Genomic DNA, 27,691 nt, shown 5'->3' with positions numbered 1-27,691 from the left:
GGTGCTCGCCTGCCTGCTACACGCAACAGCTCGCTCCCGCTCCTCCTTCCCTGCCCGCACATCTGCCTGGGCGAGGGCGCCGGTGGGGGGGGGGCCCGGGGCCGGAGCGCAGCAGCATGCGGCTGCTTTTCGAGGCAGCGGTTCTGTGCCTGACGCTGGGCTTGGGGCAATGCACCGAGGAAAGAACCCAAGAAAACACCGTCCACCAAGCTCCCCAAGCAGAGGCATCCTACTCAGAGTGGGGCATCGGGGCCATCCGGGACAGCTTCGAAACGGTTAACAGCTACTTCGACTCCTTCTTGGAGCTGCTTGGGGGGAAAAACGGCGTTTGTCAGTACAGGTGCCGGTACGGTAAGTGAACCTCAGTCCTGCTGGCTCCTCCGCCCTTTCCCCTCTTCCCCCTTGCGCATGGAAACGCAGCGCTCTCCTTCCCCCAAACCCCAACCAGCTCCTATCCACGACCTGCCCCCCTGCTATGATCGGCCCAGAAAAGTCACCGCGGAGAGTCACGGCTGCTCTGCTCGTGCCGGCGCAGGGACACTGAACCCTCAGCTTTCCCTCTCGTCAAGAACAAGCCTGATCTTGAAGCCGCTGTGCTGCGCGCGAGGGGGGCGAGAGGAGAGGACACGGGTTTTACAGGAAGGGCACGCAGGTAACCAGGCTGCCTGTGGTAACCTGGACCCCCGGGGAGGAGGAGCAGGACGGGCAGCGAGGCTCGGGAGGGGAGGACGAGCAGCCTGTGCAGACCTGACTCAGAAAGGGGTGTCAGGATTGCCAGCAGCCCTAATCTCCGCAACCTTCGGAGCGTCGTTATGCAGCAGCCGGGAGTTGGCTAATAATGGGGGCTGGAGGAGGGGAGGTAACAGGAAGGCAAAGCCGACCTGCTGTCACCACGGAGGAACCTTTAGTACTCAAGGCGCAACGAGGCAGCTGCCGCTTGCCTTGGACTTTAGAGTGACTTACCAAAAAGGAAGAGTTTGGTTGGCCCCCGGGGGCAGGACGAAGGGGGGGGGTGACACCTCAGGGAGAGCGGGGCAGGAGGAGTGCAGGCGGGGCAGGGGACTGGGCACGCGCTGAAACCACCTGTTTGGGAACAGCAAGGAGGTTTCCTACAGACCGTGTCCTCCCCCCAGCCTCTGACAACTGTCCCCACAGCAAATAACTGGCCTCTGTCACCTCAGCCTGCCCGCTCACAACCGCCCGTCAGCCCTTTGCCCTCCAGCTTCCTCCCACGCTTCGGAGAGATGCTTTGGAGCAACCGTCTCCGTGCTTTGGAGAGATCCCAGTTTCAGTCTGGATGCTGGTTGCCCCATCACGCCGCCCGTCCCCAGGCCCACCATGTGGCAGCCCCACGCTGTGCGTGACAAACTCCCCCTTTAGGTCCACCCCACGCTCCCAACTCAGAGCAGAAAGGGGCTTAGAGCGACTGGAAACCCCGGTAGTGGGGATAAGGTGGCTGGGCCTGCAGCGTGCCTGAGGCAGGGGTTGGGAAGGCTGATATTCAGAGCTCCTTTCGTGGTGTCTCTGGACTCACCAAGTCTTGGAGAAGTCGTCGCTCTTGGACGCATCCCGAGGTTAGGGCTCTCCCTGCCCTTGTCCCCGCGCTCCGGGTAGGGGGTCAGAGCATCGCCACAGAGCAGCACAACTGCCTGCCTGCTCCCTGAGAGCACCCCGTGCCCTTCTGGAGAAATGTTTTACCTAGAAAGGAAAACAAACAAGCACATCGTTAGCCCCGTTCCCGGTCCCCTGCTGAACAACTCATTAATCACTGGCTGAAGGAGGAAACTATTGAAACGCTGCCCACGCGCCTCCAAGGGTCCTGCTGGACTCTTTCAGGACGATTTGTCCGCGCTGGTCTCTAGCACAGTTTCAAACTGCAAGCAGAGGGGATGCAGGGACGACCCCAAACCACTGAGGCCCAGTCTGTGCCCGGAAGAACAAACACAAACCATCTTTATCATCTTCCTGCTGAATCAGGACCTAATTACTTTTCCCCCAGGCACGAAGCAAAAATTATGCCTTCTACTTTCCTCCCTTTCAGCCAAGAGAGACTGATAATAGCTTATTTTGCCACAGTGAAGGTCAGGACTCACCTGTGATTGCCACATCCATCTTCAGCTAAGCACGCAGCACTTGGCTGTTCTGGCTGTAAGACTATTCTCTTGATTTTTCCGCAGCTAGTGAGGTCTGGAAACAAACAACTTGATGGATTACTCCCTTAAATCAGGACATTAGGGTTACACTAGCATTTACCGCAAATACCTCCGCCGCCCTTTCTCTGGCCGTCTCAGGGTGGGGAGCAGCCTGAAGTGGGAGTAAATCCCTTGATAACTTCCTTCAGCCATCTGGCCAGGCAGGACCTTCAATGTTTTGCCCGGCATTTAGTCCCGAGGGGCTTAACACGAGGAGGCACATCTAGGCTGTGGGGAAAAGAGCCTTCAAAGTCAGGCTCTCCAACACTGCTTGCCCGGGGCAGAGGAAAAAACAACGGACCGCTCAGGCGAGCGAGGAGCCCCAAAACCCTATTCACCCAGAAATACATTCACTCCCCCCTGCCAGCGTACCAGCACCGAGGTGTCTGAGGCCTCCCGCGTCGCCAGCAGCTGCTCCAGCCAGCTGGCTGCTTTCCAGGCTCTTGGCACAGCTGCAACAGCCCGGGGAGGGGTGGGTATTCAAACTCATCGGGGAAACTCGCTTCCCTTTAGAAACTCAGCTTCAGCCCTCCTCCGAGGCCACGCCAACGTGGGCTTCTACTCATCGGCGTCGCTCTCCGGCACGGTCCCGCTGGGCTGGCTGCCTTCTGGCACACTCTCCCCAGCGATGCCCCGCAGCAAGCCGGCAGCCCACGCTGGCCCCTGGTGACACACGGCTAGCCAAAGAGCCAGCGTGACCCACCGGGTCCCTTCCCCCTCGCAGACACACCCAGAAGGACGGGCAAGCAGTAGATGATAACCAGAGCGCCGAGTCGATGCTCACTTAGAGCCAGGAACACCTATTATTTCTATTCTGCCTTCATTTTCCTGTCAGCTAGAAAACACGACGTGGGGGAGGTTAATCGTGGCGTCTTGGACTTCTATCTAGCTGAGAAATTGTTTGCACAGGAGCGCTTCACAAATGAGGATTTGTCTTTCAGAGAGGAGGGGGCCAGGTTTACTACAGGGGCTCAGCTTGAAGGCAGTTTGACATTTTGCTGATCACCACAATTCTCACGTTAGGTTTCTTTTTTTTTTTTTTCCTCAGGACAACTTTCTAAGCCATTTTCAGCTTTAAGGGCAGGTTTTCTCTGGCAACACAGTTACCTCCATGTCCCCAAACAGTCTCGCTCTTACTCTGACTTGCCACCTCACCCCGTTAATTGACAATGTGCTGCAGGAACGTAACTTATTCTCAATATTATAAGCAAGTCATTAAAATTTGACCCCATCCTGGGAAATCCACCTTGGATTTTGAGCTTTGCTCTGCCTTCTACCCCAGTTCAGGAACATTTGAATCCTGAGTTCCAACTCTCATCCCCTTCCAAAAGAGCAACTAGGCTGTGAATTTCGCCAAGACCTGGGTGCGGCACTCATTATGTTGCTTGGGAGCCCTGGACTATAGATTCAGGCCATATAGAGACATCATTCCTTCTCTCTATAGCATAACCACCCAAACACATAATGTGCAATGTGTCGTGAACTCAGAAGTTACCTCACGTCACTGTACCTCAGCGGACTTGAATAATGTTTTGGTGCAAAGATAATCCTATAACAACGGTGTGCTGCAACCAACGCTGATTTGTGCTCTTTGTCTACTGTTAACTCAGCTCTACGTGCTCAAAATAACAATGCTTTCTGCAGTAGAAAATTACATCTGGAGCACGAAGCAGATCCGACCTATTCAAAAGGGGCCAAAAAGGTAGAAACACAGTAGTAACCGCTGTACGGAGAAATACCTTCCCACGCAGATGCCATCACCTGGTGGTGGTGTCAACCAGAGAGCTTTATCTTGGCTCGCAGACAGCTAAATCCTTGCTGTGTACTGCATTTCGGTAGGGTTGGAGAAACTTGGCTATTGGTGTCTCACAGCTGGACAGGATGTCAGTTTGTTGTTTATTTGTTGCAAATCTGTTGTCCAAACAAAACCGCTCTGGCAATTTTTAATTCAGAAAGTGCTGGGAACGTTCCTGTGTAAGACTTTTTGAGGCATTTGGCTGGGAGGTCTTCTTGAGAACACAGCAGATTTATGGCTGTATTAACCACCGGTATTTTAGGTAACTTGACACAAAAAAAAGGGGAAAGCATCTTAAATGATTATAGGTGCTGACAAGAGAAAAAAAAAAAAAAAAGACAGTGGAGATGGGAGTTTAAAAGAATCCAACCCTGCTTGAAGGGCTAAATTAGATCTATTTTATGTCTATAGAAATTCTCTGGCAGTACTCAGGGAAGGAGGAAGTTAACCCTAGAGGTGATTGACTTACAGGAGGCTCAGCTCACACCGGTTTTCGCTGGAGTATTCCCACAGCTTACAAAGTTTTCCCAGAGCAGGGTTCAAATGTCTCAGCACCTCACTCTGCATTTGAGATCTCCCCTTTATAAACCCAGCACTGAACACACATCGAGAGAGGGCACAGGGAAACCCACCTCCACGAGGGCCGGTTTCCCCAGCTTCTCCAGGGGAGAATCCTCTCCCACCTTGAAACAAGCTCCTTGCCCGGCGAGGTCAAGGCACACAAGCAGCCTGGCGACTCCTCCTCCCCAGACAGGAGTTGTTAGGTTAGATGGAGATGGGGGCTGAGGTAGGGAAGAGACAGGGCGGGGGAACAGGCAGATCTCCTAACGATGTGGAGAGTTTCCACCCCACCCCTCGCAGCCAGAGCGCTCTGTCAGCCATACACAAAGCCCCAGGACGGGCTGGCAGGCAGACAGGAGGGCTTGCATACCTTCAAAGGAAACCAAATTCAATTGCTGCCGAAGCTTATTAGCTGACTGTCTGCTGGGCTCTTTCTGCGTGGGGTAAGTAATTATTCACGGAGGAAATTCTCGCTCCTCTGTGCGTATTAAGAAGCGTTCCAAGGGAAGGCAGAGGTAAAGGGATAGCGGCAACACGTGGCAGTGCATCACTGCATGCAGAAAACGGACCGAGACAACCACCTACGCGGAGCAAGAACAGACATGATGCAAGGTCTAGCACGATTTTGCAGAGATCCGCAGCCCACCGACGCTCAGAGTAAACTGAAGATGGAGAGAAATCCCCTAGTAGTTTAGCTGCTAGTTTCTTGGAGGAGTTGGAACGACATCTGGGTGGTCCCAGCTGTGCAGAGCTCTCGGGAAGCACGTGAAAGAAGCTCCTAGGAGATTTGGGAGGTCTGAGGCGCTAGCTGTAGCATGGAGGGCTACTCAGCTGCAAAACCCCGTGCTGCAAAGAGGGACCTGCCCATTTTTTTTTAGGAGCTGGGGAGAGTCACAGACCTAGGGACTGAAGTCAGATCAGTTTAAACCTTTGAGAAGTGCTGGGGACCCAGCTCACACACACCCCACTGCTCCGGTGGCCATGCCAGAGGAGGTATGAGCTCAGTCAGGCTCTAGAGCCTTGACAAGTGTTTCGGCCAGGTCTAGCACCTATCCTTCACTCCCTGCATCTCCTGGGGGGGGAATGACATGTTTGGGGATGCAGACCAAAGGGGGAGCTGCCTGCCGCTCCTTGCTTTTTTGGTGCTACTCTTGGGAAGATTGGCTTTCCTAACATTTTTCCTTTCTTTCTCAGGGAAGGCTCCAATGCCGCGACCTCACTACAAACCCCAAGAACCCAATGGCTGTAGCTCCTATTTTCTGGGGCTCAAGGTACCCGAAAGTGTATGTACTACCACACCCACCATTCCCAAATGACGTGGTTCTCAAATCACAGTCACCAGCTAGTAATATTGGGGAGGGAAGAGGCTTAGCTGTCCTGTGCACAAGCTGTGTGATGGCTTCTCTTTAGAGCTGAAGCCAGAGCTCTGGAAAGGGGAGGGAATATCACTTATGGGGTACGGTATTAGGGGACAAGCCATCTGCCTGGCACTGCCAAGCAAGGCGAACACATCAGTCTGAGCACTGCCTAGCTTACTGCCAGTCAGGGAGGCATTAAAGATCTCAACTGCCGGTGGCAGCAAAACAGGAATCACGTAGCCGGGAGTTCCATTTACCAAGGACTGGCCTGTTGCTCTGGCTGTCTCAGCAAGAGAAAGTTTCCTGAGCAGGTCAGCACTAGAGGAAGAAAGAGGGGGTGCCTGGCCAAGCGGAGCGCCGCTGTGCAGAAATGGATTTTTATCAAGGCCCTGGACAATCCCATGCCCTTGCGACAGGACAGGGAACGTGTTCAACACTGGGCAGATCAGTGACACAGCATAATGTGCAAACAGCAATACCTGAGGGTGTTCTCCACACCTGGCCTGTCGTCCCCTCCCGTGCTTTTTGCCTCTGCCAAGCACTGAAATAAACCTGCAGGCTTTAGTTCTGCACCTACTTGTTACCTGAAAGGCAGTTAATGAAATCACATTGGAATCACCAGGAAAAGCACTCCCAGGAGGCTCTGAGAGCAGGAATTACTTTTTAGCCCACACATTACTGCTGCCCATGAAGTCTGCAGCAATGAGGAAGATTCCTGCTCTGAAAAACCCTCTCTTCACAGCCCATTTTTCATGTTAGATTAGTTTCTTAAACTACATTTAATTGCAAACCTTGTGAGCATTTCTGTGGTATCTCCTCCTTAGGCAGGCAGTTGCGGGGGCTGAGAGCACTGAAGAAACAATTCATCTCCTAAATATTACATGAGGAAGGCCAAAAAGAGGAAGGATTTATAACAAGCTAACAAGTTCAGTCTCTCCGGGAGACAGGCCTTCTGCCCCATCACCCCCATGGTTATTAGCTAAGTTTGCTGTTTACCTCCAAGCAAGCGGAACTCCCCTGACAAGCTCTATTTGTCCTTGGCCTCACAAGTGCATCTCTGAGAAATAAGGCAATAACAACACTTCTAGCAGATTTATTAGGCCGAGAAGCAAGACTTGTCGGGTTGTGGGAAAAGGAGGAAAGAGAAAAGGGGCCTTTGCCATTGCTGGCAAGGACAGGAAGCTCTCCAACGAGCTCTGACAAACAAGAACTAGCAAATGGTGATGGAGGGGCTGTTTCCCACCTCTCTACCAGACGTGAATCCCTCGCGACAGAGAGAAGGGAACGTGGTCTACCCTGTCACTCCTGTCGCCACTTTCTTTAGATGGTGAGGGAGAAGAAAGCGTTCCCTCCTGCTGTCCCCGCGCTCAGGGGGGAGCTTCTGGAGGAGCAGCCAGATGGGCTCTGCAACACCTCACCCAGCTGCAGCTCTCTGAGCCCAGACGCAGCCAAGGGACGCTTCTTTTCTCTCTCTCCCCAGCTAGATTTGGGCATCCCTGCCATGACCAAGTGCTGCAACCAGCTGGACGTCTGTTACGACACCTGCGGGGCCAACAAATACCGCTGCGACGCCAAGTTCCGCTGGTGCCTCCACTCCATCTGCTCTGACCTCAAGCGCAGCCTCGGGTTCGTCTCCAAGGTGGAAGGTAAGCTTCCCAGCTCGCATCCCCTGCGAAGGGAACAAGCCACGGCAGGGAGGGGAGGGTGCGGGCAGGGAGACCTTTCCTTGCCAAAAGCAGCACAAATCTGCAGTAGGGAGCAGCACATCTGTCCTGTGCTTGTCAGAGATGAGCGAGAACACTGAGACCTGCCCCCCTCCACACACACTTCTGTCCAAGGCTGGAGGCCAAAAATTATTTACATTTGGAAAACATTACAAAACACGTGTGGAAAGAAAAAAAAAAAAAAAGCAAACTACAAAAAAACCCCTACTATCAATTCCTTCAAACCTTGCAAGCCCTCCCTAAGAGCTCAAACACCTGCACGGGAGACCAGAAAACCTTCCAGAGCCAGTAAGCCACATGCTGAAACCTCTATGTGGCCAAGGGCCAGCAAGCTGAGAGAGCCAAGGACAGGGGCTCTCCGGGATCTGGTTCACAGATAAGAGATGACGATGGCACCAGGGACACACCACAGCATGGGTGGTGGCTGAGCCATTGCAGGGAGATCTGCCTTGCTCAGAAGCCCCCGTGCTAACAAACTTCTAGTGATGCGTCAGCAGCTCAAGACTCACCCTGGTTTTGCCCGATTTTAAAAGCCTCAGTCTGTAAGTGTGAGAAGAGCTTGTTGGTAAAGGCTGCATTTGGTAACCTCTGCAAAGGCTACGCTTGGGATAGCCCAAGCCTGCCTCTTGATCCTCCGTGCTGACATCAAGCACCTGTGTGAGGAAGTGGGGGGACATCTACCCCACTGCTACCAGAGGTCAGCCACAGCTGGAAAGCCTCCCCCCGCCCCGGGTGCTCCCCCTAAGGCCATTTCAGAGCATCCCCATCCCCTGTAAGGCAGGGATCCATCTCTTGCAGAGGGGTCACGGGGCAGTGATGCAGGAGAGAGAAGACTTTCCAACAGTAGGGGATACTGAAACAGTTAAAGATATTTACAGGAGTTCTGGTCTGCAAAACTGGCAGAGCCCCCGAGAACAGCCCGTTCCCAAAGCTGAGTAAAACTGGTGGTGCTGCCGAGTTTCTCACCGCTAATCGCAGCCAGCCCCTCCGCGCTCATCCCCGCTGCCAGTGCCCTGCTGTAAGGTTTAGTTAAATATGCGCTTGTTTTCCAAGGGTGCAGCCTGGTTAGGACACGTGGGCAAGCCTGCATGCCACCCACACTAGTGTAGACGGCCTTCCACCTTGCCACAGATAAGTGTTTGGAAAGAGTGGCCAGGCCAGTAAGAGAAAACAAAGATGTGGACTGAGATATAAGCACTACAGGCCAAGTGCAGCCAATCTTTCATGGTCATCCTTATCTACAGGTCCTCACGCAGCCAACCTCTTCCTATCTCGTCAGATTTTCCCCTGCCGATTTTTCAGATCCCTCCTTTTTTTCCTTTCTGCCTGCAGCAGCGAAGCAAACAGGCAGATCCTGGGGAGTTAGGGTGGAGCAGAGCCCACACTCCCTGGCTGAGCCAAGCAGGACTAGATTCCTCCAGCATCTCTGTCCCGGTTGCTGCAGGAGGCACAGGTAGCTGCTAAGATGGAAGAACCCCTGAGCCATCCTCTCCTCCTCTTGCCTTGTGGTCTCTCCCTGCCGCTCCCTGTCCTCAGGGCTGCTCCGAGCAGCTCCTGTCACACAGCCCTCCTCCTCCTCCTCCTCCACCCCAGCTCCGATCCGGGGGATGCTTTCCACTGAGTCACCAGGAGTTCAGAGAAAGCAGGCAGGGGAGGAGGAGCAGCAGCAGCAGCACTCCCTCCGTGTGGGCACAAGCATCCCAGCTGCAGCGGTGCCTTGGTCTTCCCACTGACTCACCGCAGCCTCTCCAGCGCCTGCCAACCGAGCTGACTCCTGCAGCTGCCCCAGCAGAGCGAGGGGAGGCCGAGGCAGCAGGAGACAGTCCAAAAGGCAGGGCTTTCCCAGCTCTATTACGCATAGAGCAATCAACATTAGTGACAGTGAGTAAACCCTAAAAGACCTGATGGTGACCTATTTATTTAGCGACGAGCAGGTTGGGGCTTAACTTTCTGGAAAAACGAGGGGCTAGTAGTAGTCAGGCAGACCAGATCTACAGCTCCACCACAGCAGGATTTTTCACGCTGGCTGGCATAACTCCCAAAAAGCAGAAAAGGCTGGTTGTTAGTGGCTACGGGCAAAACTGAGGGGAGGGGGAGCCAGGAAAGACAGTACTGTGGAGGCCGCCTGGGAAATCTGCTTGGTAAACAGTGCTATTTGCAGTGTCCCAAACAATCCATCAACCAGAAAAGCCCGAGAGAGGCAAGAAGGGAGGAGGGCTATGGGGGAGAAAAGCTAGTGCCAGATTGGTGCCGCCCTCGGGAGAAAAGAGCCTGCAAGTCCAGCAGAAGGGAACCTCTGGATTTATAAAAACGCAATACCCAGAGAGAAGACGACAGCCCACGCTTCCCGCGACAAATCCCACGCAACTCGGCGCAGGGCTCAGGCCAGGGTGCTTCCACCCAGCCCTCAGATGTCCCGTTACTCACCTGCCCGATCTCTTCCTTCTCTGCAGCTTGCGAATCTGTCGCAGACACGGTGTTCAACGCCGTCTGGACCCTGGGCTGCCGGCCCTTCATGAACAGCCAAAGGAGTGCCTGCATTTGCAGCGAGGAAGAACGAGATGAACTGTGAGGAAGAGCAGACGCCCGGCACCCGTGAGCCTGCTGCCAAGTCTCCTCTCTCTGACACCGCACTTCTTCACGGCGATTTCCACCAGCCCCCTGGCCTCGGACGGGACGGGGGGGACCTGGGCCAAGCAATACTCAACAGCTACAGCTTTTGGGGAGGGGGCTGCGGAAGGGGAGACAGCCGGTGAACGCGGGGCAGCGGTGCCCACTGTCCACCACAGATGCAGTTCAACAGCCCTACCCCCTTTCCAAGTTCCATCAGCCTGAATGATCCGACGCCAATTTTCTCTACAGACTGATCGGGAGAGGCAAGCAAGATGCAGCACTGGTTATAAACAGGGGGCTTTACTTGTTTGTTTGCCTTAGACACATGTCTATCAGCTCCCCTCCGCCCCTTAACTCTCTAACTTGCAGTGTGAGGCATTAGGTTTCTTCAACACCCGAAAATCCCAGTCCACGGACACACTGTCTACGTTTTTCCACCGCTGGTGACAGACTGAAGAGGAGGGGTAATTTGCTTTCAGTACGTTGCTCACACCCACCCCTTACACTTTCCACCCTATTGTTACACACCCTGACAACCCTGCTTATTTAAATACTTGGTGGATCCTAAAAAGATTTAAAACGTCCCGGGATCTGGTAAGCACGAGAAGGACATTTAAATGTTTGTGCTACAGGCACAATTCACATTTGGGCAGAAGGGGACCAAAGCCCATCATGTCTGACGTGTGAAATCACAGCATGCTCCCACACTCTCCGGAGAGGAAGCTGCTTTTCTTTTGCAGTGTCATCTAGATCTATTTAATTATTTTCCTCCTCTATCGTCTAACAGATCTCTTCCCTTAGGATCACTTTTTACACAAAACTGCTGGGTGGCCACCTCCATCTTTTGCACGAGGGAAAACAGGAGGCTCACAGTTGCCTCAGATGAGATATTCCAAATCCTGGAGGCTTACCTGTCAGGTGGCAGGGTTTACGTGCTACCTCTGCAGGGCAGGGACACTTCCAGCCGCGGAGCGATCAGCAGCCTCAGACGGCATTCTTTCTAAAACGCTGTTAATACTTCCATCTGTTATTGGGAGCTTTTATTGCATGCAAAATTAAAATTTAGAGAGGTAAATGGGATCTCATCTACACATAACATTTGCAGACAGCTTTCATCTGTGCTTCTTGTTGAAAAGAAGTTGCTACTGGGTGCTCGTGCCATGCCACATAAATACTTCAGCATCTTCTGCAAACGTATTTACGGTTATGTTCTTCCATCTGCCACAGAAAAGTTAAGGCTACAGAAGGGTGATTTAACAAGAATGGAAAGAGTCTGTTTTAGTTACCTCTACTTTGTGTTTAAATGCATGCACGGAGCTATAAATTATTTAGGACCTGTATTGTTCTTCTTGCCAGTCATCTTTGCTTTACAGTGAACAGAAATGAGACATTCATCTGGCCCCAGATTGACTGAAACAACTAGAGCCCACTGGTATTAAGACCAGGAAAATAGAAATGACCGCATGAGGTGTACTGGGATGTTTTCCATTAAGAAAGACTTAAATTTACACTGATTAGATGCAATCACATCCTTTCCTAGCTGTGCTAATGCCACTGGAGAGCAAGCACCGCATTGCCAAGTTTCATCTCAGAGTGTGTCTATCAGAGCATGAGGCTGGATGGACAATCTGATTATCCAGCTAAGAAACACATGTTTTTGGCAAGGGGTGGGAAGGAAACATTCCTCATTCCAGACTCTTTCCAAACTTTGCATTATCGTTGGTGATATGGTGCCTGTTGCCAGTTTTAAATGTGAGTGTATTCTCATGATTAAATTACACAATTTAAAAAACAAAACGAAACAAAACTATCTTGTCTATGCTCGATAGCTGACTGGCTGGCAAATGTCTTAAAGTATTTTATAGTTCAAGTGACACCAGATTAAAGCCAGGTCACGCAACTGAAAACAGATGATGATACACACTGGAGACACTGAAGAGTTCTGAACAAAATCTCTCAATCCACACACTGACACTTTGGAGACACCGCTAATAAAAATCATAATTTCTTCATGCTTTCAAACCGCCATTCAACCCCAAACGCTACAGACTGCTGCATGCAGGGCAGCTACTGAGTACATGCATTTTTCACTGCGAAGTTAAGCTGTGGTAAATCTGAAAAACCCCATGAGCAAGCTCTACAAGGAAACTTTTGAACCTTCACGCGGTGGCAGCGACTCAAAGCACACCACCAGATAATCCTGCGTAGGAGAAAACCGGCACACAAACTGCAGTAAAACTTCTGCATCCTAAGTAAAAATCGCTTCCCCTCCACGCCGCTCGTGCCGCCCAGGGGATGTACAGCCGCTGAAGCAGCTGACCACGGGTCTTCCCCAGGTTAACGCGCAAACCTTGGGTCATCTTCACTTCCACCCTGCTCTGAACAGGAAGATGACACCGTGCTCACCCGACGGCTTCCTCTTGACTTCCCATATTGGCAGGATTATTTGCGGCTCTTGCTGACGTCCAACAGATTCGGCCAGCGCGCCTCCTCCTTCTAACGGTTCCCCTAACAGCAACCTCCGAGTTTCTGCTGGGGACGTAAAAGCTGGGCCTAGGATGGCAGGTAACAGGCTCTTGCTCCTGGACATCCGTTGTTCAGACATCCACTTTACATCCTAAGAGGGAAAGAGCACCCTCCGCGCGCCGACCCCGAGCTGTGGTCGGGCACGCCGCCTTCTCGCACGCCTCCTCACGCAGCGTGCCTGGCTTCCACGCTGTGGCGCGGCTCATTAAATTAAACAGCCCGATCCCTCGGCTCTCGGAGGAGTTTGGCCTCTGATTTCACGTCCAGGGTGTAAACGCTGACAAAGACAAGCAAGAGGTAAACTGGGGAGAGCAAAAAGGCCTTGGAAAGGGTTTTTTTTTTTTTTTAGGTGCCTAGGAGCCATCCCCTCCACATCAGAGGTGGAATGGCCACAGGGCAGTGGCAGATAGCAGACCTACTATCCTGCTTGCAGGGCAAACTAAACACCTTCCCTGCTCCCTTCACGTGCCCCCACAGGCCAGTGTTGCCTCCTCGTGACTCTTCCAGACGATTTAACTAAAAAGCTGCGGTGCAGAAAGGCTGCTTTGTACAAATCTGTCAGGAAGAACCGAACGATGCGCACAGTAACTGAAATAAGCCAGGAAATGAACTTCTCCCTCCACCACTCCCCCATGTCCCTTTCACACGAACAAAACCCCACCAGTTGCCTCTCCAGAAGGCACCAGCTAATTAATTTAATTTCCCAGCTCTTGTTTTACCAAAACAAGTATATTTAGCAGGGGCTGTCTGAACAAAGAAGTGACAGTGGGAAATTGCCCATGTGGTCCTAATGCAGACATGAATCAGCAGAAACAGGTGACACACAGCAATGCAAGAAGGAGGCTTTTTCATTTCTTTTTCTTTCACATATGGTTAGATAACACGTGAAAAGCATCATTCCACTTATACCTACTTACCACAGAAACATTTTCATTTATTCTAACATACATACATATTCCCAAATTGGAAAAGCAGCCATGAAGCCATTTAGAAAAATCTTGAAACTCCCAGCCCATCAAAAACTCATTCCTCACTGGAATCTCACACACCAGAAGAAATAAATCTGTGAAATGCAATACTGCTGAGGTGATTTGTGACTCCCTTCTAAACGGCCCCTTCAAATGAACTCCCCATCCATTTGAGAGCAGCAACAAATTTTGGCCTTGGCAGCGATTTAGCTACTTCCAACTGAAGTAGAAAACGGGTGATGCAGGTGGGGGGGGGGGGCACTTCCAGCGCACCTCCAATTGCGCAGGACAGAGCTGCACGCTGTGAAGCTTCTTGCAGAAAACCTCCCGAACACACTGCGGTGCCACCACCAGCAGTGGAGACGGATCCTTCCTCTCTCACCCTCCGGCCCTGCCTCTCCTACTTCGTCCTTCACCGCTCGCTGTGCCTCCTTCCTTTCACTCCACATTTCTACTCCGGCACCGGGCAGCGCTCCTGCGCCTTAACGAAGCCCAGAGGAGCCCGAGCTGATCGTCTGTTATATTTTCTTCGGAAGGAGCTTGACAGCCCAAAGGGATTCCTGACAGCCACGATGCCGCCGCCGTCACCAGTAATTGTGTCCCTCTCCAGCTCTCACCCACCAGGAGACTGCGAACGCACGCAGTCGCTCCAACGCCACTGCTGCGCCTCCTGTCACCAGGCTGGCTGGGGACAGCCCTGTCCCCCACAACTGCCCGCGGTACAAATGATTGCTATAAACACTTGCCGTGCATTCCTGTGATCCCTTTGTCACAGCCGCAGCCTCTCCGCGCCAGGGTAATGCATCACAACTTTCAAACAAGGACTTGGTAGCGGCACGCTTGGTAGGGGCGGGTGTTTATAGATGTTTAATGGTCTTTTTCTTACAATCGAGGCGCTACAGCACTTGCGAAAGGCACCGCATTTTTGGTGGGGGGAGAAAAATAATGCTACACTAAATACAAGAGGAAACACTGTTAAACTGCATGCAATTATCAAAAGACACTAAAAAAAAAGGTCAAGTTTTATTAAATAGCTCTTACTATTTAAAAATAACATTTAAATGTGCCTGTGATAGATCTGAGCTTTAGCTGCCTGTGATGACAACTGTTTTATAGCTCCGAGGAGCTTACACGCTGCGAGATACAATGTTTTTATACATGTTTTTAATAACTGTCATCCAAAATCTCATCACATCCGAAAGCTTCAGCATCTTCCACAGAACTGCACAGCAAACGCATTCAGCTATGATACTATTTGTACTGCCTGATGAAAGAAAGGCTCAAATAACGTTTGTTTAGTCAAGGGCAAAGAGTCCTGTGGAGCCTGCAGGCAGATGTCGGGAAAGACTAAGTTGGGTAACGCTTCAAGGCCTGCAAAGCAATAGGATCCCCTTCAGCTGAAGGGTCGCTGGGAAGAAACGCAGGTAAAACCTAACTGTTCTGCAGCCCGGGTTGCACGCAGAGGGCTGCCTCGTGTGCCCAACATCCCTCACAAAAACTCATCAGGCGGTTAGGGAAACGAGTCCTGAGGTGTGAGTGGGGCTTGACCAAATACCTCTTGTTTCTCAAACGGCCATGAAAGAAGGTGTTGCTAAGGAAGGGCGGTCTGAGGCGGAGATGCTGTTCCGGCGGGCGGGTGTTAGTCCTCCAAGTCGATTCTGATGGGGCCGCCTGTCAGGATGTGGTTTGCCACGGGAACAGATTCCTCCTCCTCTTGGCCCGTCTCGGCCGACCGGCGCACCCGTCTCCGGCAGCCCTGGGCGCAGCGCGAGCTCTCGTCCAGCGCCCCGCACACCAGGATGCGGCAGTGCAGGAACACCTCCTGGGGGGGGGGGGGGGGGGAGAGAAGCAGGCCAAGTCAACGCGCAGCCCTGGGAACCAGACTGGCAGCTCTCAGAGAGCCCGAGCGACGCCCGTTCCCCAAGGTACAGCCACTTCTGTCCCCGTCAGCCACCATCGTCACCCACAGCCAAACCGGCTGCCCCGCCTGTTTTCTCACGTGCCCTGGAAAGGGCACTCGTTCCAGAGTGCCTGGATGAGATGTCAGAGCGTGGCATCTGTCTGTTAGCCAAGGGCCTGACGGGGAATATGAAGGCGTGAAATGATCCTCCAGAGGAAGGGATGAAAATGCCAGGAGTAAGCCTGGAAGAGCTCGCACGGACTGGTAGGAGCTGCACGGTAGGAAGCAGGCCAAGAACGCCCGGAGCCTCACAAGGAGATGGACTGGTAGAAATGTGCAAGAGAATTTGACACGAGCAGAGAAAACATAAAGCCAGGAGACCGCGGGGCAACGGAGGCAAACACAGGTTGATGAGGGGCTAAGTGCTAGCTGCGAGGAGAAGGAGAACACGCAGGGCAGGGAGACAGCTGCCTTTTCTTTCCGCACAGGATTGCTACTCCCTGCCCTCTAAATGGCAAGGAGAGGGTAAGCGAGATCCCTGCAAGCAGCAATTAGGGAAGCAAATGTTTGTGAATATTCAGTCAGTGGTGAGGTTTGAAGCAAAATCCATTGCACAGGCTGGGAGGATGCAGATCGGAGGCAGCAGTGGCAATCAGACAGCCAAGAGAAATTTCTGAATTTTGAAAGATCTCATCTGTTTTAACCCTACTGAAGCTCTCCGGGAGCTGGAGCAGCAGGTTTGTGGCTTTTGGAGCAAGCAGCATGGGCTGAGCACAACAGAGACTGAAAGACCTGATTTCTTCTAGCACCGACAAGGAAAGCTATTTGCATTAGGAAAATAGCATTATCCTTCAACCGTCCTCCCACTACAAAGCTTCTGCCCCAGAGTGCCACCAGCCTGGACGGCTGGGTTTCACATTGAATTATACTGTATGGTGACCTTGTATCTGGAAACCTGGCATCTGTACTCAGCAGAGCTAGAGAAGATAGAGGGTTGAAGAGATTCAAAACTACAGACTGACTTGTTTTAAGGACAGGACACGGAGTAACGTGCCAAACTCCCTGGGTTTCTGTATGGTGACTGGGAACGTTCTTCTCACCCAGCATACAAGGGCCCACTAAGACCACCCTGGAAACAATGATTTTAGCCTGCTGTGGCACTGATATTCTACAACTGTCCTTCATATTTTATTTATTTTTAGTTGTTTTATAGTTCTCTCCTGAAGTATCTGTGTGTCAGGCTCCTGAAAGACACAACTGCTGGAACAGGCACAGCAGCATCTGCTTTGGGCCACCCGTGCCTCCCCTTCGCACTCTAGTACAGCCAACTCAGTGCTGAGACTCCTCAGTCGGATCAGACCCGATGCAACACTCAAGAGGTGTGTTTTGAGCTTACCTTGTTGTCTTTGCCCACAAACTTGAACACGGGAACCTGGAAATGCTTGGCAAGGTGGTCCTTCGACGTGTACTGCTTCACTGAATCATCAGAAACGCAGCTGAGGAAAGCAGACGGATAGGCTTTAATGGGTTTCCCAGAAATGGAAAAAGAAGGAGGAAAAAAAACATCCCAGCTATTTAACCAGAGAAAGGAAAGGAGGGCTTGGCTGTCTCAAGCTAAGCTACTATTCATGTTACTTCCTCTTTGGCCACAGGAGAAAATTTGGGGAATGATGGGGAAAAACAACAGCGATGATAATAGCATCTCCAGACAAAGAACAGCTCAGTGGCAGAGACCTGGCAGGACATGATCCAGTCCCCTCGGCAGACGGACTGCCAGAGAGCTGCAGGCAAGTTTGTCCTCATTTCACCTTCCTGTGCAACAGTCTGCAGTGATCAACAGAACCGTTACATGGTATCTAATGTAATATGCACTTTCTGTATACACACACACATATATATATCACATAAATCACGCTTAAAATGAAGAAGCCCGTACCCACATTACTAAAATACCACAGATGATGAAACCCACAAAAATCCAGATTTACTTTGCTTTGCATCATTTACATTTTACTTTCCGCCGGACAGCTTCAATTCACTACATTAAAAGTCATTATTTAAATTTCTCCATCACTAGCACTATACGATCATGCGAGAGGTCACAGAACTGCAAGAAAATAAGCTACTTTTTTTATAAAAAAGTTACATTCCAGATGCAGAGTATTTAAAAACTATTACAGCCTATTTCGAGTTTGACAGAGAAACAGCAAGACAAAAAATCATGGTGACTTGATAATTACTGCTGCCTGTTGGAAAACCTTAGGCATTTTGAAAGGCCCAAATGCTGCTGTTACATTGCGTTACAACACAGCTTTCCCTTTCTAGAAAGTTAATTCCAGAAATGTGGATTTTTCAAGATATTAAAAAAAAAAAAAAAGTGGTGGTCAAAAAGACAAGAGGTAATGGTGTGACAGCTCAAAGTCCTACTCTTGCAGCAACCTTTACCTTCCATCTTTACACCAGAAATATACAGGGCACTGTCAGAAATGCTGACGTTTGACATGTTCAATTATCAAACAGCAGCAAACCCACCATCTATACGTGTATCTGCTTTCACTAGAATGTGCATTTGGAAATCTCCATGCGGCTGACTCAGCTCTGTGGGTGGCAGCCCACTGCAATCCCTCCCAGAATCACCCTTCTGCTATGTCCACTAGAGCAGTCCACGTTCCTGGGAGCACTGAGCACCGGTCTGGTCCGAGCAGTATTTTCACCACCCTGCATTTCTGTAGCTTTTCTCAGCTGGTGGAGGTCCCCTTCTGAAGGGATATCCCTGTCTGCAGCGCTTGTCTCCTTAACCTGCCTGGGAGGCAGACATAAAAAGCCATCCAAGGGGAGTTAATAAATTAACATTGTGCATTTAGAAAAACTGACATGGATTCTTCCCCCTTGAGGCCAAACACTAGATGTTATGAAGTCGGTTAGGATAAAATTGGTTTTGAAAGTAGCATTCCTGAAGGCATCTGATTACAAAGAATGGCAGTTAAAGACTTTTCATAAGTGACTGGCCAAGCTTTGGGGCCATAAAGTCGACTCCTAGGCACGTCCTCATCTGTGAGCATATAAACTATGATGATTCCTGGACACTGGCTCAAACTGACTCCTAAATCCCAGTTTCTCCAAAGGTTCTCTGCACTGGTGGCAGGAAAACTACTGGCTTAGGGTTAGGGAGAGGGAAAATGGAAGAAAACCAAGGAGGAACCAGGGATAGGTGGAGCCCCTGCCAATCCCCTAAGCATGTCTTACGCAGGGTTCTGATAAATTCATCGTGGCATGAGAACCGGGTCAAGCCCTTTTGCATTGTGCGTGGGGCCACACCACGTTCCACCCTCCCAGGAAACCCCCAGACCCTGCTCCCTACCATGGAGAGGTGAGAAGGGGCCGGGAGCAGAGGTAAGGAAGGAAAATGGGTGAACCTGGTCAAGATACGGGGAAAATAACTCTTTCCTGTGCATAATGTGCTTAGGTTAAGGGAGCAGAGAGCAGCTGTGCCGTGGATCTGTGATCTGACCCTCTTCTTGGGGGGCTGCAAGGTGGAAAGGAGGGCTTGGAGAGTAAAATAAACACCTCAGCCTACAAAAGAAGGGCAGCCCGAGGTAACAAGATGAGCCTTGCCATGGAACTACCTTAACCACATCATGCTCAGATAAATCACAGCTCCTGACCACATCAGATTACAACGGGTTGGCCTCAATGACATGACCTTGTTCTGGATGCCACAGAGAGCTGCAGTGTTTATCACCTGTGCAATCGGTCAATGCCTTTTATTTATTTTTGTTTCGAGAAAGAGGAAGAACAAGATCAGAAGCAGGAGAGCTGCTTTGGGGCTGGCTGGCTGGGCTAGCAGCAGTCCAGGGTATTACAGAGACAGCACAGAGGGATCTGGAAAAATCCTGATTTCCAGCACAGTCACATCAGCATAAGGAGAGGGTTGAGGATTCCCGCAGAGGAAGGCTCCCACCTCCTGCCCACTGGAGAAGGCAGGGAATTAACAGGGAAGAAAGCAGGAGAGGGAATTTTCCCATCCCTCAGTCTAAGGTATATCCTCTCAAATTCAAACAGTGTTTCCGTATGGAAGCTGCAGTTAACTCCTACAGGTCTGTCCCTACGTAACCAAACATTTAAAAATCCCATCTTTATTGCCTCGGCCTTTTGGGGCTGGGTTGATGGTAGGAAACTGGGTTATTACAGAGCTGTTTGAAGCATGGACAAATCAGCAGTGTATTCAGCTAATTTTACTTTTGAATTGCTGCGAGCACCCGGAGAGACAAAGAACTCCAGTTAGCTCGACAGCACATCATTAGCCTTTGGTCCAAGTGAGCAGTTCAATTTAAATGCAGCGCAGTGCAGGGGGGCTGGCCTGTGTGGGGACACCGGGGCCTGCAGTGCCGGCGGGAGACCGAGGCAGGATGGATGAGGCTCCAGCCAGCACACCCCAGCCCACTTCTCCCTTCGCTGAAGTTTTAATGCCCTCTGCAGGATAACAGTACCAAAGGGGCTGCTGGTGCCATAAATCCTCCGACTAGTGCTGTGGTGAATTTGAGAGATTACATTTTCTGCTTTCTCCCTTCTCTGTTTGGCTCAGGTTTTGGCTGCTGTTTTGAATCCCATCATTTTCACTCATGGTGAGAAATGAATGGATGTTTGGAGCCTTGACTCTGTGAAGGGTGCACAGGAACAGCCAAGCCAGGGAGTCCATAAACCAATCCTTCTGTTAAAAAATTGCTCATAAACCCCAGAAATGTCAGGCACAGAAGGACTACAGCCTAGGATGGAGGGAGAGCAAGCTAATGATGAAACCTTTGTCAGAAGGAAATGAAAAGAGTATTTTTGTGTGCTGCACTCTGCAGGGCCCTTTTGCTGCATGACAATCACACAGGACTTGTCATCACTAACTGTAACAGTGGATGATTTAGCTTGGCAGCTGAGGAAATAATTGTTGTCCTCATTAGATGGTTTGTCAGACAGAATACAGGACTTATACAAGCACAGTCCCTTGACTGTTGGGCTATGACAGTTGGGTATGTCTCAGATATTACTTTGGCTGGACTTGCCTCCCTAGAGGGTAGCAGACTGGTTTCCAACTGTGAGACTTCCACAGTGTTGTCTGGTTAAGCTACCAGGCTCTGATGGATGCAAGCCCTCCACAGAAGTGTTGTACTGCCACGTTAGCACCCAAGCCAGTGTCTGGAAACAGGGGTCATCTTAGAAGCCACAGCAGAGCTCCCCACCAAACCCAAATGCCTCAGAAAATTACAGCCAAACTGAGGGACCCTAAGCTTACTGCACTGACAAGGCATCAGAGAGAGAGCAAAGCAAGGGGAGCTCCTGGAGCTCCAACCAGGACCAGCCACGAAGTCTTCTGGCTCATACCATAATAGGGCCATTATGGGAGAATTAAGAAACTAGCTCCAGTTGCTGCGGTGGCTGCGTGGCAGTGGCACATAGCTGCCGGAGGGTTCTGCTGATTGGTTTGGCACTCTGCAGGCTGGCAGAGAGAGGCTATCAGGAAGGCTATCTTTTGCACAGGAGCCAACTGAATTGTCCACAAGGCCAGTTACAGGGAAGTATGTCCTGTAAAGGCTGCACTTGGAGTAACCTCTATCACTGCCTCCCATTCTTTCTCCCAACCATTTTTGATGGGACAAGTGGTTTCAGCCTGATGGCCGAAAGGCCTGGCTGCTGGTGATTGCTAGGAACACAGTGGAGAGGCCGCTGTGGAGAAGTGATAGCGCTTCCTGTGTGACACAGGCCACACAGCTTAGCCCCTCTGCCAATTCCTGTCTAACAGCCAGCAAGAGAGGGAAGAGTGAACTCACCCATCTTGAATCAGGTAGTACTTCAGGATCTCGTCGATTTTTGAGGTGGGAGTGGCAAAGCAGCTCTCTACCAGTGTCTCTAGTCCACTGACGTGTACCAAGGGTTCAATCCCAAAGTAGAGAGAGTCCCGAAGCTTGAGGGTAGGAAGAGCACCCCTGTAGGGTTCATCAAAGTCTTTGTCTTTGAAGATCTCAAGAGTGAAGGGAAAGATGCCCCGGTTGCGGCTCATGATTTCCAATGGAGAGTTCTTGAGGTTGGGCACATAACCCTCAGAGATGGTGTAGCGGCGTGGGAACTCACAGGTCACCGGGATCAGCAGCTTGCTGGTGCGGACAATGATGTCCCCATTGCTTCCAGGAGTCTGCTTTGGCAAGCCAGTCACCAGGTTGGTGGCGATGATTTTATCGTTTATTACCTGCAGCGAAGAAAGGAGTTGAAGGGAAAGGGGACATCATTGAGAGAGACCTCCTCCAAGTTCAGACTAGCAGCTGAGCTTATCTCGTTCAGGAAACTCAGACATACACTAGCCACTGAAAGTACAGCTTGTGAATTTATATGCTGCAACCAGAATCACGTTCGTCCTTACTTACAAACTAAGAGCCTCTATCAGTTCGCTGCCAACTTCAATGCACTGTACTCCTGCATGAATCAGAGGAATTTGCTTCCAATTGCTACCCACCTGCTAAGGTGAGCTCTCTGCTTCCCAACAAGTTTGAAACATTATTGAGGGATCAGATTCTGTCTCAACAGGAGGGTGAAGAGCGATAACACTTGCACTTTCCGCACCAGGACGATGGTGGAGCTCTCTGTGAAGCACTAGGTGAGCAAAAAGCACTACCCATGCTGACAGACGCACACCACAGGAGAGGAGATGGAACAAGCTCTCCTACTTTGGGATGCCACCCCAGATCCAGTCCAAGGCCAGCTGCATGGCAACACAGGAAACTGCTCTGGTGGTGCAGATAAATCAACTTTATTCCCCAAGCCAGCCATAGCCAAGTCCCCAAACTCGAGAGGTTCCAAGAGACAGGACAGCAAGGGGTATACATACATCTACAACAGTGCCGCAGGACTTCAAGGAGAAATGGATGTTGACATGAGTGCCGTTGGATACTCCTTTGCACGAAGTGTTGATGAGGGAAAGGTCCAGGCCTCCAACCAGGTCCTTTGGGATGCTCACCTCAATAGAGCTGGACTTGCACAGCACTGGAACTACAAGAAACATCCCCAGAATAACAGTCTGCACCACAAATCTACCAGGGAGCTGGGGAAGGGCTGTACCAGTTATTATTGCGGGGAAAAAAAATAAAAGGGGGTGGAATCATATGCTGTATTTATCGCTACTATCTCACCATAGTAATCTAACTACCTATCTTATGCTCCTACCTACACAGCACAAACCTCCTGAGCCACCACCGCCCCAGTTTCTCCTGGTGCAGCAATGCCACAAGAGAAGACAAAGATGACTGCTACACTTGCAGCAGAAACTTAGCTCTGCAGTATATCCAGCTATACTTAATATGCAGCACAGGTTTGATTGATATCTCTTGCACCGCTATGTCCTGGCAAGAGCCTTTCCCAGACATGGCCATCAAATTCGCAACACCCCAGGCAAAGCCATTTTTTAAGACCCTTAATCAGATCTCACATCAAACCCAAAACATGTCAAAACAAGGCAGAGTAATTCCATATAAGATGCTGAGCTAACATGGAAGCACCTCAAAATGCCATAATAATATTTTTGTAAGCAATAAACCCAGCTCTGACAAACAAACCCAATTAGCTCCCTCATTCCACCTCCTTCCAACCTTTGAATTTTAATACAGATCTCCATGCAAACTTTTTTTAATTAAAATTCCATTACGCAAGAGGTGGGAGAAAAAGTAGAGATGGGGCAAAATGAAAAATGAAACAAGAGGGAATACTCTTCAGTAAAAAAGTAATTGTTATATATATTCCTTGGGTGCATACGTATCTATTCAGACAGATACAGGACAAGTGTATTGGTGCATATATTCTGGTCTCTTCTCAGCCAGAAAAACAAATCCCTTGCAGATTTCCATTTATCGTATTTCAAAATCACATGACATAACTTTTTGCAAATATACTAGCTGCCCAAGCTTTTTCCTAAAATTAATTACAGTCCCCATCCTTGGCATTCATATGATTTGCCTTCCCTTAATTTCAGTCATTAATTATATAATTCAGGATTCTGGATCTTGGATACAAGGCACACTGCTAAAATTTGCCTTTTACCAGCCTTAAAAAAATTCTTCTGTCCCAGCTAAGGTGTTTGTAACAGATACTGTGTACCTGCAGGGAGTATTTTTTTAATAAAAGTTGATCTCTTCAAGGTGATGTGCTAAAATGTATGCACCGTGCCCAAAGCAATATGCTTTCATAATGACATTGCTGGGTTAGAACAGAAAATTAAAGAACTAAGAACTGCCTTAACTTTTCCTCCATCCACAGGAGAAGGCAAGTGGGAATAACCGAGCGCGTCAAATGGCAAAGCGGCTTTGAGAACACAGCACAATGCAGGCAGAGATGAGCATCCTTCAGAGAACTGATGGGCTCAATTTGGATTTAAAGCTTCACTGTTCTAGCGACTCCTTGATGAATAAGAAACTGTAACGCTTTTATAAAGGTGAAATTCAGGGCAAGACAGTTTGGACCCCAAATGCAATTCTCCAAAGTTCAGGACCAATTTGGCTCAGGCTGTCTCTGTTTCTAAATGTCGTTGATTGGCACAAAGGGGAAGAAAGAGGAGGCACCAGTTTAACCTTTGCTCTGGCGTTGCAGGTGTTGTCTGTGTGCGCTCCACCACCTGGGCACGGAAACAAGTGAATGAAACCTGTGAGCAGGTGCACTTGGGATTTGAGTCAACTCATCACTATGTGGGAAAACACTCTGGGAAACTCCTTATACTAACCATCTCAGAGTAACGGGTAATGTAATTCAAACCACCCTAGACATTTGTGCACAGAAGAGTAATCAACACCGAGAACGGTGTTTCAGTTCTACCAATTTAAGAGTGGTGCTGCAAGCAGAGAGACGGCGTGCATCAGTGTGATTCAGCTCTGAGCAGGCCTGACTCCCCCAAGACAGACTGCTGGCAACAGCATCACAGGGGGAGCTGAAAAGGAGCTGCCAAGGTAGCCGTGACTCTATGCAGACATGTTATTGCACGGCAAGCGAGGAGGTCCTGACTGCCAGGACTGAGATGCCCAGCAAAAACGAGTTATCCCAAGTGCCAAGGAATCCACTTTTATTCACAACGTCTTGCACCCGTTCAGAGCTGCACTCTCCTGACTTGCTGTCTGCTGCATCCCTGCCCCAGGCTCACCCCAGCCTGCGAGGCTCCTGAGAGCCTCTCCCGGTCTTTTCCAGTCAAACATTTCAGTTCTTCACCCTCGCACACTGCAGAGCAGATGTGAGTAGTGGGAAAGCCTCCTTTGAGCTCTGCTTCGCACCAATGCCTGCAAGTACCCTGACCCTGGTAGGAAGCTTCCGTGGCGAGTCCAACACTCGTTTTGCTCTCTGCTGTTGTTGGCCCCATGTTCCTTGTGGCTCCTTGCCTGGCCTTCCAGACCACAGCTACTTGGAGCAGAGGTCATCTTTTTGCACACCCTGCTCAGCAGAACAGGCTCGCTGGTGCTGGGGAGCCCTGAACCACTGCTACAAACACAAATAAACTACACCACTGTACCCTGCTCAGCTGCACGCGAGGTTTGGGCACGGGAGAGGGGAGAAAAGCAGTTCACTGCCACACTTTAGAAAGTGGTGGGGTGCTAGGATGGTCTGCAAAATTCCAAGTATTTAGTTGGCTGGTATCTTTGTGGGAAAATTGTAGCCAAGACTGTGATTTCTGCAGAAGATTATTAATGGTTGTTCTGAACGTAGAGACAGCACAGAGGAGGGTTGATAGGCTGCAGATCCAATTGCCTCAGGCAACTGTGCCTGCCCTGCACTGTTAATTGTACCACTATAAACCTGATTACATGCCATAAAAAATTTTGTGGTACAGTTCCAGATGTATTCTGTCGTATCTGCTCAAAACTGCAGACCACTGTGAGGGGGCATAAATTCATTAAATGTAAAAGAAGAAGCAATTTTGCTTTATGAGATGCTGTATCCTGAGCCCCAGCCTGACACCCGGCAGTGCTGCTGCTCTCATTAGGAGTCCTAGCAGAAGGAGAAATGCTGACTGGGAAACGAACGGCCTTCTAACCCTGCTGGGGTTGCCTCAGGATTGAAGAACATTGATTTTTTCTGGCCTGTATGCATCAATTAGAAAGTATAATCACAGGTCTTGGAAATCTCCATCTCCTCCTCCCCACCTGGCTCTGGTGGAGCAGTAAGCCTTACTGAATCCCAAGTGTGCAGTGCTCATCCCTGAAAACAGTGCCCTGCGTTTCTAAAAAGCTCAAAAAGCAGAAATTGCATCAAGTGGAACCATTCCAACTTCCTCTCTGAGGCATACCTTCCCTGTTGGCCACCGTGCCGTCTGGATCTGTTCCTCTGATGTCTGGGCACTCTGTAACACATCAGGCTACAGGAGATTCTGAGGACACCTGGTAGCACCAGCTCATTGGTATTATCTAAAGCCCAAGTGAATTAGCCCATGACAGGCTCCCTTTGATTACATTTTAGATCCTGCCCTGGCTATGGCTGGTGTCCAGCCCATTAGCAAACTCCCACGGAAATGTCTGAAAGCAACCACACAGGTTCTTCATGGGCCCACCAAGGCAGAACACAAGCAGAGAGCTATGAGGTCTGTCTCTATCTGGGCAGTAGCGTACCTTCTCCAGCTTTATGCTGAACCTGACAGGTCTGAGAAGCAGCCAGGCAATTCAGATGGGGCCCACCAGACAGCATTACCTCTGTCTGCCTTTCACACGCCCACGTAGCTCTCCCCAACACGCAGTGCTGACAAAATGTCCCTTCAGCAGCAAATCATAGGAAACACCTCTGTAAGACACACAGCCTGCTCAATGCTTTCAGCACCTCAGGGGCTCAGCTAGCTGTGGGATGGTGAGACCCAGAAGAATCCTGGGTGCATAGTCCTGTGTTGTAAGAAGTCACTGCATGAGGAGATACAGACCCTCCCCGCTTAACTCTCAGTGCCCTCAGGAATTTCTCCCTGATCCTCTGCTCCCTGCACTCATTGCTGCAGAGCTAAATCGTCCCCTGGGAGCCTGGATGTATTGGCAAAGGAAACCTCCCTCAGCTCCTGCAACCCAAAACAGGCAACGTGTTTATTCCACGTGCATACTATGGGTACAAGTGAGTCAGCAAGAAGGACTCCCTGCATCCAGGAATGGAGTGAAGTTCAGATGGAAGGTCTTCCAAGGATAACGTTGCCCTTGCCTCTACGCAGCAGAAACAACAGTCAGTTTTCAGATGTTATCTTGGGCGCTTTTCCAAGGGACAGCAGAAACGCCTAGTACCAGAACTAGCGCCCTGCTTCAAACATAGGAGCGCTTACGGGAATGGCTACTGAGATAACTTGGGCAGAGAAAGGCCTCTCCCTAACTCCAGTCTTGGAAGGGACTGAACCACTTCAGCTGAAAATTTAAAAGCCAAGTTTGACGCATGGAAAATTTCAATTCTAAGAGCATAAACTCGTCAAAGGCATAGACTGTGGAAGGAGAGCACTATAATGGGCGTTGTTAATTGTAAGCTAATTGTAAGTGAACGCTGCCAAAACCACCTGTGATGCAAGAGGCACCCAGCTGGGGCCTCTGTCTCTGTTCTCCTGCCTGGTAAAAAGAGCAATGTCCTCAGGCTCTCAGTTTTGGATGATCTGTCATTAATGACAAAGCTCCACTAACCAATCTGGAAAGGACAGACTAAGAGAACATGACAAAAACAAGAAGAAAAGTCCCTTCAGACATACTTCTGGTGTCCCCGGGACAGAGCCAGTTGGGGAGATTTAGTTGACCTACCTTGGCAAGTGTGGTTGTCTTCTGACAGAACAAGTCCCCTCGGACATTCACACTGGTAGGTGTCTTCCACTTCAATGCAGGTATGGCTACAGCCTCCGTTGTTATTGTGACAGCCTTCAATTTCTGCAAAAGAAAGGAAAATCAGCATACCCTGCTCCTCAGGCAGCTGTGTGGCAACTACACAGGCCCCAGCATATGCTCCCGGCTGACTAACAAACAGTATGGCCAACACAGAGTTCAAAGGCAAGAGCACAGTGAGAGCTTGCTTCCAAGAAAATGCAGTGCA

The 27,691-nt window shown here is 50.3% G+C and overlaps 2 protein-coding genes and 1 long non-coding RNA gene across 4 annotated transcripts in view; 1 reads left to right on the top strand and 2 right to left on the bottom strand.

The window, feature by feature from the left end:
- The first annotated feature begins 105 nt into the window (after window positions 1-105).
- Window positions 106-11,583, top strand: PLA2G12B (phospholipase A2 group XIIB). Its single transcript, XM_032986650.2, has 4 exons — window positions 106-351; window positions 5,743-5,831; window positions 7,387-7,552; window positions 10,084-11,583. The coding sequence occupies exons 1-4, from the start codon at window positions 117-119 to the stop codon at window positions 10,200-10,202; spliced, it is 609 nt and encodes a 202-aa protein (XP_032842541.1). The 5' UTR covers window positions 106-116; the 3' UTR covers window positions 10,203-11,583.
- Window positions 223-10,165, bottom strand: LOC116960091. The gene is made up of 5 exons (XR_004406187.2): window positions 10,058-10,165; window positions 2,094-2,187; window positions 1,535-1,698; window positions 964-1,083; window positions 223-305 (listed from the first exon to the last, which is right to left on the bottom strand). It is a non-coding gene; the product is annotated as an uncharacterized LOC116960091 (long non-coding RNA).
- Window positions 11,584-14,741: 3,158 nt separating the features above from the next.
- Window positions 14,742-27,691, bottom strand: part of OIT3 (oncoprotein induced transcript 3) — a 29,701-nt gene continuing 16,751 nt past the window's right edge. For both annotated transcript variants that reach the window (XM_032986698.2, XM_042789097.1), the window contains exons 5-9: window positions 27,406-27,528; window positions 22,509-22,669; window positions 21,457-21,872; window positions 17,034-17,133; window positions 14,742-15,559 (exon numbers count right to left, since the gene is read on the bottom strand). In XM_032986698.2, the coding sequence (XP_032842589.2) occupies window positions 15,377-15,559; window positions 17,034-17,133; window positions 21,457-21,872; window positions 22,509-22,669; window positions 27,406-27,528 (983 nt within the window). In that variant the 3' untranslated portion in view covers window positions 14,742-15,376. The remainder of the gene's footprint in view (window positions 15,560-17,033; window positions 17,134-21,456; window positions 21,873-22,508; window positions 22,670-27,405; window positions 27,529-27,691) is intronic.

The sequence above is a fragment of the Tyto alba genome, unplaced genomic scaffold (assembly GCF_018691265.1).
Source record: "Tyto alba isolate M040663 unplaced genomic scaffold, T.alba_DEE_v4.0 Super-Scaffold_1, whole genome shotgun sequence".
Lineage (NCBI taxonomy): Eukaryota > Metazoa > Chordata > Aves > Strigiformes > Tytonidae > Tyto > Tyto alba.
The sequence above is the reverse complement of the archived record's forward strand: the minus strand, read 5'-3'. Positions and strand labels throughout refer to the sequence as shown.